This window comes from Panthera onca, chromosome C1 (genome assembly GCF_046562875.1).
Source record: "Panthera onca isolate mPanOnc1 chromosome C1, mPanOnc1 haplotype 2, whole genome shotgun sequence".
Taxonomy (NCBI): Eukaryota; Metazoa; Chordata; class Mammalia; order Carnivora; family Felidae; genus Panthera; species Panthera onca.
Genome location: NC_138346.1, coordinates 178,781,065 through 178,793,476, shown reverse-complemented (window position 1 = coordinate 178,793,476; position 12,412 = coordinate 178,781,065). Strand labels below are relative to the sequence as shown.

Sequence of the window (12,412 nt, the reverse complement as noted above, 5' to 3'; positions counted from 1 at the left end):
GGAAACTGGGCCAGGAGAGCAAGGCCACGCTTAGCTTGTAACTGTCCTCCAGTGGGCCTGATCGGGCCAGAAATGGCAGGCCCGAGGCTGGAACTAGACCTGGTCAGGGCTGGGCCGGGGGATGCAGGGCAGAATGTGGCCAGGGCTGAGCCTCCAGGGCAGGAAAGCAGTGGAAGGGGCCGTGGTATCCCTCCATCTTCCCAGGGCAGGGCTGAAAGGGGGTGGGGTGAAGGTGGAAGAGGACACTTCTGCCCCCAGCGAAGCTTACCACACAGCCACCGCCACAATCTTCATGACGGACTCATTGAGGCACTGGCAGAAGCTGACTAGAGGGGTCCCATTGTCCCCCATGCGGCCCAGCATGATGCCTGCAGGGGCAGAGACACACAAGCATGTCACAGAGGCCGCACACCGAGGCACAGGCACGCACCACAGTGGCATATGTGCCAGCACACGCTGGCGGCCCAGCAGGGACAGACCTGCGCTCACATGTGGCCCTCGGGCCTAGGCTGAATTCCCAGCAGCCTTGGATCAAGCACAGTGCTTCCCTGCACCCTCTCCTCTCCTTCTCCTGGGCCTCTACTGCTGGACCAGGGCTCTCATCTCATCCTCCTCTCTAATCCATAAAAATGTTCCCTGCCAACCCCCCACGCACTGACTTCCTGAACACTCCCACCATAACCAAGATCCCCCCTGCTTCAGGCCCCGATTGATCTGACCCCTGTCAACACCTCCCACCTCCATCTGGCCCTGCTTTTCACCTCCTCACTATGCTCTGGCATCACTGGCCTCCTTTACGTTTCTAGAATACGTCAAGCTTTTCACTGCCTCAGGGCCCTCGCCCATGTATGTCCTGGTGCCTGAAACCCTGGCCGCCCAGCTCCCCACATGGCCTGGAGGCCCGTCCTCCTCTCCCCTTGGCAAACTCTCCATTTATTCTTCTCTGTATCATGTCTTTCTGATCCCTTTATATCACTTATTACAACTTATAAGTGTTATTTTCCGGTTGTCTGTTATTATTATTTTTTTTTTCCGTCTCCTCCAATAGAAGGTTAGCTCCATAAGGGAAAGAACTGTATCTCCTTAGCTGGCACATTGTAGGTGCTCAACAATAATCACTGAATGAACGAACGAACAAATGAATGAATAATAAAGGCTTTCCCGGAGCCCCTGTCATTCTCTTACTTGGGGAGTGTTCGTGTGTGTACTATTCCCCAGGTGAGCTCTGTGCAGTTGGGCGCCATCAGGCCACTCCTGAAACGGTGACAAGTGACAGCTGTCCCTTCTGGTGACACAAAAATGGAGAGCAAAACACACTCTGTGGCTGCCCTTAGAAAGCTTACCAGCAGTGTGCTTGGAGGGGCTCATCACCTGACTCAGCCAGGGAGAAGCAGGGACTGGATTTGAACCCTGGCTCATGTGACTCCAGAGAGAGGCTCTTTCCTGCCCCAGGAAGCCCTGAACTCACACTATCCACAGAACAGCTACCACATGGCGATGGGACGACATGGGGGCCCTGCTGGTATGGGTGGGAGAGACCCAAGTTGAAGGTGATACAACCTAGCCCTTGCCCATAGGGCCTGTGGAAACCTGGCTGAGCTGAGACCCAGGTCCCCTGCCAGCTCTGTCCCTCCTCCCAGGCTATTCCTGCCCGAACCAGGAGACACATAAGGGCTCAGGCTGGCTGGGCACCTGTGTGCTGGGGACCCAGGGTCTGGTGGCAGGCCTTCTGCAACAGTCCCGGCCAAGGGGGCCTTAGTATCAGCTGCTTCCCAACACCAGGGACGAGATGGGAAAGGAGGTTGTGTCGTGGGGACCCAAGAAAGCCGCATTTGGAGCAGCTGTGCACGTGTGTCTGCTCACACTCAGATGTGGGCACACACAGATGCAGGTACAAATGGAAGTGGACACACACAGGCATAGGCACGTGCTGACTTGGGCACACATACACGAACATATACACACTGACACATAGACAGTTACACACATCCAGGAAACAGTGAGTCAGAGGGTCTCAGGGTTTCTTTTGCTCTGCCAACAGAGGTCCTGTTTATATGTTCCCACCCCTAAGAGAGAGGCAGTGGCTGGGGAGGAGCGGGAATGTCCAGTATTGGGGACTGATTGCCAGATGTGCTGTGAGCGCCTCCAAACACCGTCCTGTCACATGCTCGGGTCCCTGAGGCCCTAGGCCCTCTGCATGCCCGACATTTGGGTCAAGATGATTAGAGCTCCGTTACCCACCATGGTCTGTCCATTCCCAGCCATCTACCCATCTCTCCAGCAGGTTTTCCTGCGTGCCTGCTCTCTCCAGTCAGTGTGGTGGGCTGTGGGGATAAATGGGGAACAAGCCAGGCCCGTCACTGCCTGCATGGAGCTTACGCCTGCTTCTGTGTAGACGCTAAACAGTTACAGAAACAGATAACTGCAATGTGGCCAAACGTTTAAGGAGTAACAAGGAGCACCTGAGCAGTCTGGGGGTGCTAGGAAGACTTTCCCGAGGACGTGATGCTTGCAAAGACCACAGTCCCCCTGCAAAGAGGGGAAGGTGCAGGGGGAGAGGAAGGGGCAGGGGCAGCCAGGCTGGGGGAGTGGGAAGATCTTTGGAGAGGCACCTTCCTGGAACCGAAAGGCAGCATGGCTGGGGGAAGAGAGCAGGACCAGAGAAGCCGGGAGGCAGGCTGGGCCAGATCACACAGAGCTCTGCAGGCCGTGTACAGAGTTCGGGACCCCTTTCCAAGTGCACTGGAGAGCCACTGCAGGACTTTGTGAGCCCGTGAGGAGGACACACCAGGACAGGGACCCTTCGGGAGGCTCTTGCAGAAACCAGGTGAGAGGTGAACTGTGGTGGCCCCGAACTGTGATGCTGGCAGTGAGCAGAGGGAAATGTGGGCTCGGAGAGAAGTTTCGGAAGCAGACCTGACAGATTTGGATGCGGGCCAGGCAGAGGCAGAGGCAGAGGCAGAAAACAGCCCCTAGATTTCCTGCATGAGCAACCAGGAGGACAGTGAGAAGAAAACCTTGTGGACAAGTCAGAGAGGGAGGAGAGGCCCTCGCCAGGACCTTGGCCAGGGCAAAGAGGGAGGTAGATGCCAATTTTAGAATAAGACTCACAATGACCTTTGATAGCCTAGAAGGACAAGACAGGGACTGACCAGCTAGATTGTTCTGGATGGCTTGTCTCCAAGAAGGAAAAGGTGTGTGTGTGTGTGTGTGTGTGTGTGTGTGTGTGTGTCTGTCTGTCTGTATTGGTGATGGTGGTGAGGGCACTGTTGGCAGAGGCATAGCCATAGGTTTTGTGGGATCCGAAGCTTATACTATTTGGGGCTCTCTTTAAGAAAAAGAATATTTTTTTGTTTTGTTTTGTTTTGTTTTGTTTTGTTTTGTTTTGTTGTTAAAAGGTACAGGAAGGCCTTTGCTAGTGAAGCCTCACCAGCTTCGTGGTGATAGCCTATGGTTGGAGGTTTTGGCAAGAAGAGTAGCAAAGGGGAGGGTGTGGTCAAGGAGGCCAACTGTGGGCCCTGAGAAATGACACACACTTGTCTGAGGACAGAGTTGACCAGTGGGGAGCCCCTGTGGTTGGAAATGGAAGGGAGAAATGAGGACTTTAATGAGACAGTGATGGATAATAGATTTTCAGGTTTTTCCTGTTCTTCATTGTAACCTCCCCGCCGCGCCGCCCGCCACCCTGCCCTAGTATCCCCAGACCTCAGTAAAATGGAACAGGCTGCTGGGAGGAAGCCTGAGGCATGGTCTTCTTTAAGGGAGAGGAAACTAGCACCCAGGAGTGGAGAATTCCAAGTGAGGAATGCTAGCTTCGACTGGCGTGGGGGAGGGCTGGAGACTCCCTTTGGTAATGGAATAGGGACTTGAGCCACTCTGGGTAGGAAAGAAAGGAATCACCTGGAAGATGGGAGACTCCAGGTTATTCAGATTAGTGGATGCAGGTTGCAGAGAAGGGTAGATGCAGGAAGGGACTGGCTCCCGGCCACTGCCGGGGAGGGGAGGAAGCACATACCCATGGTGGCAGAGAAGATGACGATGCCCAGCACGTTCATGCCATCGGTGGTGTCAGGCTCTGACTTGTAAACAACCTCGGGTGGCGGGGTCAGGTCCAGGGCAAAGTTCTGAACATGAGAGCCGTTCTCTTCCTGGACCCCGTAGATGAGGATCTGCCGAGGAGGGGCCTCCTCTGATGCCATCTTGGGGGATTTGACAACGGGGGTGGTCTTGGTACGGTACTAGTGGGTGACACCCCAACCAGGAAGGAGTCAGGACCAAATATTGTTATTAATATCATCAACAACAATAATAATATCTTGGAGGCACATTTGTATATAGTCAAGAACTATTTGATGGACGATAATCCTGTGAGGTAGGCAGGAGTATCATCAAGATTTTACCAAAAAGAAAACTGGGATTCCGTCATCCAAGTACGCCCTACCCAGCCATGCTTCTATTAGTCCCTTCCACCCTCTCCTTCCTTCTATGCATCATCACACCCATCTGGGATCCCCTCTAACCATCTCCTCTTCTACCCAGATAATTTTCTATTCACCCATCTATCCCTTCCAAACATCATTTTCCAACCACCTAATAGCCAGCCAGCCCTGCCTGCCACTGATGGAAACTTGGGCCTTCTATTTGAAAAGCTCAGGTTGCCCCAAGCCTTCTGGAGGAGAAGACGTCTCAGCTGCAAAGCCCTGAGCCTCCATGCTGTCTACCTTTCCTCCTCTGCCCCAGGGAATCCTCATTCCTCAGGCACTAGGAGTCCAAACAAGGGAAATTTCTAGCCTCCCAACACCACAGTATCGATAAGGTAAGCCTTCTGGGGCACAGGGTGGTGTGGAGAAACCAGTTAGGAAATATATGGGACCAGAAGTTTCTGTGCTTCAGTTTCTTCATATGTAAAATGGGGGTCACAATACTATCTGGCTCGTTTGAATAAATGAGGCAACACACGTAAAGTGTTTACAGCAGTGCCTGGCGTATCTGGCCTTATGTGGCCATTACTGCTGTTATTACTGCCATCACTACCGTCAGCATTCCAACATTGGACTTTCTGTGTTGGATGCCAGGGATACGAAGATGAACCAGACGTGAATTCTGCTCTGAGAGCTTTGGGGAGGGAGTGACTTACTTTGCTTCAGAGGATCAGACAGCTTCACAAAGAAGGGGATATTTGAGTTGGGTCTTGAAGGATGGGTAGGAGTTTGCCAAAAGAAAAAAGGGCATTCCAGGTAGGTATGAAGCAAAGGAACATTCACTCTTTCTCTCTCACACCTTCAATAATTTCCCGTCACTGTTGGAATAAAACCCAAACTCCCTGGCCTACCATTCGGGGCCCTTCACTATCTGGCTTATTTCGTAGATAAAGACCCAGGAGATTAGGAAAGATACAGAGATTAGCTCAAGATTTCACCACTCCTTATTTTGGAGCCTCCTATCCAACCCTCAACCTCCTCCTTTGTGTCCCCAGTCCCCAGTCCCCAGTGCAGGGACTAGCACAGGCAAGGGGGTCAGGAAATGCTCGCTGGATTGTCAACTAATCAGCCAACATTTTACAAGGGGAAAAGCATTAGAAGTTATTAGAAGGGCAGACAAAAATTTGTGCACAAGGATATTTACCATAATTTCTAAAAATGGAAAAACTTTGAAAACAACCTAAAAGCCTACCAAAAGGGGGCATGGTAATAAACTATAGCCTGGCCTTATCACGGGCTCTTGTCTCACTGCAAATATTGTATTTTAAAGAAATGCTTAATAACCAGGGAAAATGCTCATGATGTAATGGGGGTGGGGAAAAGCAAGACACACACTGTCTATGAACCGTTAACCTAATCTTATTTTTCTAAAACATATTTATGCAGAGAACTAAGACTAAAAGTGTACCAACTACTGTCACTGTTGCTTGGTGCTGGAACAAGAGATGATTTTATTTTCTTCTTTGTATTTTTTAGTATTTTCCTAACATTTTACACTGAACATCGTTACTATTCTTATTACGGGGCAAAAGGATTCTTTTTAAAAAGAAAGAGAAAACAGGCTTAGAAGCCAGACAGACCCGGGTTTTCCTACCAGCGCCATCATTTACTGGTGGTATAACCTTGGGCAGATCTTTTAATCCTTCTGTGCCTCAGTTTCCTCATCCGGGAGAGGCGCTGGCACACTGAGGGCAGGGTTACTGTGAGGACTGACTGAGACAGTGGGTGTGAGCATGGGTGTAAACCTAGAGCACAGTGGCTTCCCCCCACCCTTGTAAGTTCTCTTCGTCAGAAGCTGGAACCCAGGGCAGGGGTGTGGCCATGGGAGGCCGTGAGGATCCAGGTCTCCCCACCTGCCCTCCTCTCCAGCATCCGGCCCCCAGGAGGCAGGGAGACTTGCTGGGGAAACCTGTCCCTTCCCAGCCTGGCCCAGGCTGGTCCTGCCTGCCCTGCTCCATCGCTCTGGGATCCACTTACCTGTTTGAAAGTGGCTTCCACCAGGTTGGCTGGGAACATGTTCCTGGGAAGAGAGTCAGCAGTTGAAGAATTCCACAACCCAGCACAGGAGGGCCTGTGGGTTCATCTGAACACCCCGCTTGGCAGGCAAGGCTCTCCGTGACCTAGCCCCACCTCCCTCTCCAGTCTCATCTCTTCCCCACCCCCCAGTACTCAAAGCTCCAAAGGCAATTGCATCCAGTTCCCTAGAAACACTGCACACTTCTCCAGCAGCCGGCCCTTCGTCTACACTGTTCCTTCTGCCTAGAATGTCCTTCCTGCTTCTCTGGCTACCTCGTACTCCAATTAATCAGAGGCCAAGCCTTCTCTGATTGCCGGCCGACTCTGTGGGCCTTCCCTTGTGGATCACCTGTGTTCCAGCCTGCTGCAGTGTGGCAGCGGCTCAGGGGTCTGCCTCTCCCACAGATTAGGCCTCCTTGAAAACTCAGTTGTTCGTATCTTATCTGTGCTGCACAACACATGACTTGGCACATGAATGAGATCATAATTCTTGTTAACATTGTTTTCATAAAGCTAAAGGAGGAGGGTGCTTGTCCTATCAGATATGAACACCTTCTGTAAAGATATAACTTTAAAGTGCAGTATTGGGGCGCCTGGGTGGCTCAGTCAGTTAAGTGTCTGACCCTAGCTCAGGTCATGATCTCGCGGTCCGTGAGTTCAAGCCCTGCGTCGGGCTCTGTGCTGACCGCTCAGAGCGTGGAGCCTGCTTCGGATTCTGTCTCCTTCTCTCTCTGCCTCTCCCCTGTTCACACTGTCTCTCTCTCTTAAAGTGCAATATTGACACAGCTGTCAACAGAAAAACCAATAAAACAGAACCTATAGCCCAGAAACAGAACCATCTAAATACTTCATTAAAAAAATAATAAAGTGTATTTTTTTTTAAGTAATCTCTACACCCAACATGGGGCTTGAACCCACAACCCCAAGATTAAGAGTCCCACGCTCTTCCAACTGAGCCAGCCAGGTGCCCCTAAGTACTTCATTTTTGATAAAAGTTGCTTCACAGATCAGTGAGGAAAGGAAGGACTTATTATAGAGCACTGTGTGGCCAATCAACTATTAAAAGAAAACAACAACTTAGAATCCCTATTTATACTTTGTGCCAAAATAAATTCCATATGGGTTAAAGAAATAAGAAATTAAAAAAATGAAAACATAAAAAGCTAGAAGAAAATATAGGTTAATATTTTTCAGATCTCAGAATATGGAAGGACCCTCTAAGAAGAAAATGAACAATAGAAACATCAATAGATTTTACTACATAGAAATTAAGAATTAAGTGGGAGGGAGGGGAAAGTGGGGGATGGGCACTGAGGAGGGCACCTGTTGGGATGAGCACTGGGTGTTGTATGGAAACCAATTTGGCAATAAATTTCATATTAAAAAAAAAAAGAAATCCACCACACACACACACACACACACACACACACACACACACAAAAGAATTTCTAGGGGCATCTGGGTGGCTCAGTCAGTTAAGCATCTGGCTCTTGATTTCGGCTCAGGTCATGACCTCATCATTCATGAGACCTTGCCCTGTGTGTGCTCCATGCTGACTGTGGAGCCTGCTTAGGATTCTCTCTCTCCCTCTCCCTCTGCCCCTCCCTCTCTTGTGCACGTGAACACGCATGCACTCTCTCAAAAAATAAATTCATTAATTAAAAAAATTTTTTTAAAGAAAATAAGTTAAGAATTTCCTAAGAGCAACATGGTATCCTGGGTGGGATTCTGGGGCAGAAAAAAAAGACATTCGTGGAAAATCGGTGAAATCCAAACACGGTCTACAATTTAGTTAATAGTGTTGTACTAATTTAATTTCTTAGTTTTGACATCTGTGCCATCATTCCGTACTTTGCTGACTTCAGGGAAAGCTGGGTGAAGGGTATGTTTGTAAGTTTTCTGTAAACTTACAATTATGCCAAAATAAAAGGTTAAATAAATTGAGAATTCTCTGAGACAGATTCACATAGAAATAGAATTATAAAGCAAATGACAAACTAGGGAAACTATGTGACCAAGTGTTATCGTCCTAAATCTGTAAAGAGCTTTTACCAATCTTGTCTTTGTCTCCTTGTTCCTGTCTCTTCTCTCTAGAACATCAGCTTCCTGGAAGGCAGAGGTCTCTCTGTTTAATTCACTGCTGTGTCCCCAGCCACTGGAAGAGTGCCTGGCACATAACAGGCCCTCAGCAAATATTTGCTGCATAAATAATTTGACCACAAAAATATTAATACCTCAACAGAAAAACGATCGAAAGTCATGACCAGACAATTCACTTTGCAAGAGAAGGAACACGAGTAGCCCAAAAAAGCTTTTTAAAAATGCTCAACTTCATCAATAAATTAGACTTCCTTTTCGCCTATCAAGCTGGCAAAGGATTTTTGAATGACAATACTCTGTGCTGAGGAGGTTTGGTGACCCAGACACCCCCACATGTTTCTGGCAGCAACCTTTCTGTAAAGCGACTTGCAATTCCACCTGAGGGTCTGCAAACTATTACACCTTTGTCTTGACAACCCACCTCTAGGAATCTTTCCCAAGTCGGGGATGCTAACAAAGATTTTTGTTCACATGTTTGCATCTCCTTAAATAGGCCATGTGGACTGACCTTACCACCCAGTCTTGTTCTTGGCAAATCTCTTCTTTTTCAAGACCCTGCTCATACATACATGGAATTCTATACGAGGACACGAGTATGCATTGTTCCTTAACCTCACATCCCAGCAGCCACTGTTGGAAAGCAGAAACTATCATTTTTTTCCCACCGTCGTTAAAATATAGGTTCCGTGTAAGCATATGGCAGGAGGAAGAGACCTTAGAAGGAGCTACCAAGGCAGAAACTGGGAAAGAGTGGTCATGACTTTTCCCACTAATTTCAGCTTTGTCACAAGAGAGAGAAGGAGCAGGGGTCAGGGACCAGGATCTCAGAAGCTCAAATGAGGCTTTTTTTTTTTTTTTTTCCAAGTTATGAGCAGATTTCTGCCAACAGAATAGTAGCTGCCTGCAAGGGCTTTTGACATCAAGCAGACCCAAAGCACCAAAGCCAGGGTTAATGCCGGGGGCTTGCCAGACACACAGCTGCCAGAATGCAACGGTCCACTGGGCCTGGGTTCTCATGACCAAAAGGGAGGATGCCTGTGCTGTGCCAATGGTTAATAGTCTGAAAATCTCTCCTGGGCACAACCCCAGGAGGTTCGAGTGACTTACAAGGTAGTTTTCTAATGAAACCTAGAGGGAAGGCTGCTTTAGTCTGAAACTAGGAACTTTCAAAAGTTGTAAGAGACCGAATGGAACTTACACCTCGTATGTACATTTCTTTACAATCTCCTTTAAAATTAGAATAATTTAAAATGTGGGTTGTGGCAGGGTTACCTACCCAGTCTCTATTCTCTCCTTCCTTACCGACAGGTGCCCTGGCATGTTACGGGACCAACAGGGCTTTGCTGTCAAACCTTGTCTCCCAGCCTCTCTTGCCAAAGGGGTGGCCAGTGAGAGGAAGTAGGAGTCTTTGGGTGGTGCTTCCAGAAAACTCTTGAAAAGGAGCCTACTCAGCCAGGACCCTTTGGTCCTTTCCTCCAACTGTCTCCTTCCTGCTGGAACATGGACATACTACCTAGAGCTTCAGCAGCCTTCTTGGACCATGAGACCCACTGATGATAAAAGCCAAGTGATAAACATGGTAGGGGGAGCATGGGATCCTGATGACCATGAGCTGCCCACTGCTGGACTATTGATTTGGGAGAAAATGAAAGCCTTTACCACAGTTAAGCCTCTGCTGCTTCAGGTTTCTCTTAACCAGCAGCCGACAGCAACTCTTGACTAATACATGTGCTCATACTAGTAGTCAGTGAACTTTTCCTGTAGTCTTTAATGAATTGTACTTTTTGATTCCTGAAGAGGAAAATGTACAATATTTTCTTGTGGCTTTGAATACCCATGAGAAGTCTTCCCATTTGCCCCATGAGGCCTGGGCTCCTGGTGGCATAAATTCCGACGTAATGTGCTTGGGAGACATTAGTAGTCACGCCCATCAAGCATACACGGGCCCAGCCTTCCTGCACATCACTTGGGGCAGGGCCACAGTCTGTGGCACTTCTCCTTACTTACTCTTTCTAAGTCCCCACTGCGATGTTCTAAACTTGCCCTTAACCCCATGTCACCAACCCATGCCCCAAGGTGGGGATTGTTCCTTTGCAAGCACAGCCCCTGAGAACTTCATCCAATCCCTGAGAGGGTCACTGGGAGCTGTAAACGGAGCCAAGTCATTAATTCATCTCTCTGGTGTTTTAATAAGATTGGAAAAAAAAGAAGAGGCCCAGCTCTGATTAGTGTTCCTCTTGTTTGGGTTGTTTTCTGTGAATTTGCACTGTGAGGAGACGTCAGTTTTCTGGAGCCCTGGGAAATGAATTCATGTCTTGGTGAGTCGTCTGGGGATGTGGCCTTTGGGTTCCTCTGGAATCCTCTTTGAGAGATGGAAGCATGTCTTGCCAGCCCTGAGTTATGCTGCGTCCTTCTTTCACTGTTCAGGTGGCCCCTCCATCCTTCTGACTTCTCATCTGTCACACCTGTCCCCACTTCCCTGTTCCTTGCCCTGGCCACCGTGTTCTCGGTCAGTTATCAACGCCAGGTAGCCACCTGCTCTGGGCCAGAGCAAGGGTGAGGGGACCCCTGGAAGCCTCCCTCCTGATGTTCTTAATTTCTGCACGGCCTCCCAGAACATCAGAGCTAGGAAGGATCTCCAAGAGTGGCTCTCCAGTTCTTGTCTGTCTGTCCTAAAACGGAGGGCAGCCTGCTGCAAGGACTTGCATTTGCCCCCTCCCCAGCTCTCAGCACCACGTCTCTGCCCAGAGCAGGTGTTTCATAAAGGTGGGGCGGAAGTGACTGCACCCTAAACAGAGCGTCCCCTTGTCTCCAGTCACATCCTGTCCACTCTGCCCTGCTCCAATCCATCCTTCCCAAACTCACCAGCTTCCTGTTTCTAAAGCCAACCCCTCAGCCTGGGTTCAAGGTCTTCAAGGTTGGGTTCTGCACCATCCTCCCAACCCCATCTCCCAGAACCCACCTCCGGAAGCTCGTGCTCATGCCCTGCAGCTTCCTCCCTGGTTTGTAGGCCTCTGTGTTTCAGAACTACTGAGTGAGAAGGGATCTTGAAAACCAATGGGGAAACTGGGGCCTGGAAGGACCACACAGTGACAAGACCTCACATCCCCAAGGTTCTGGTTTCCTGTCCCAGGAAGCATGTGACCTCTCTCTGCAGTCCCACTCTCTGACTAAGAAATGGCTCCAGTGAGGTCCAACCGCTCAGCTTTGCAAAACAACTTGCCTTGGGGTTGAGAGCAACTGGGGGAAAGCCTAAAACCAGAAGGATCAATTTTCACCACGTGAAAAGCAACCAAGAGCAGGAGCCACTCCTGGAACATTTGACTCTGACACGTGTGTCCAATCCAGAGCCCTCAGCCCCTGAGCAGGGGAGGCAGTGGTGGGGAGGGCGGGGACTCCCCGAGCACCAACTCCTTCCATCACAAGGAAAGGCTGTTTCAAATCATAGAATCCAAGAAAGGATGAATCATAGCTGCTAAATCTTAGAAATAGTGGATCTTAGAAATGAAGCTTCTCGAAATTCTTCTTCCCTTGGTTTCTAGGACATCTGTTCTCCTGGTGTGGTTCCCCTCCCGTCCCTCTGCTTGCTCCTGCTCTATCGGCCCTACACAAACCTCTAATGTGGGTCAAGGCTCGCCCTGGGCCTCTGAGCCACCCACTTGGCACTTCCTCCCTGTACCAGTGTGCCTCCTCACGGCTTAGACCCCAGCCCCACTGGCGACCCTGTGTCCTATGTCTGTATTCAGCAAACACTGAGCACCTCCTCTGCGCTGTTCTAGGCTCCAGGATACAGCAGGGAACAGATTTTTGTAAAG

General features: G+C 49.6%; 1 protein-coding gene and 1 long non-coding RNA gene across 7 annotated transcripts in view; one reads left to right on the top strand and one right to left on the bottom strand.

The window, feature by feature from the left end:
- SLC1A7 (solute carrier family 1 member 7) overlaps positions 1 to 12,412 on the bottom strand; it is a 44,387-nt gene that overhangs the window by 5,441 nt on the left and 26,534 nt on the right. For all 6 annotated transcript variants that reach the window (XM_060626275.2, XM_078451898.1, XM_078451899.1 and 3 more), the window contains 3 exons: positions 6,459 to 6,501; positions 4,016 to 4,238; positions 269 to 368 (listed from right to left, as the gene is read on the bottom strand). In XM_060626275.2, coding sequence (XP_060482258.1) covers positions 269 to 368; positions 4,016 to 4,238; positions 6,459 to 6,501 — 366 coding nt within the window. The remainder of the gene's footprint in view (positions 1 to 268; positions 369 to 4,015; positions 4,239 to 6,458; positions 6,502 to 12,412) is intronic.
- On the top strand, positions 4,248 to 10,344 carry LOC144617251 (uncharacterized). Its single transcript, XR_013557603.2, has 2 exons — positions 4,248 to 4,816; positions 8,592 to 10,344. It is a non-coding gene; the product is annotated as an uncharacterized LOC144617251 (long non-coding RNA).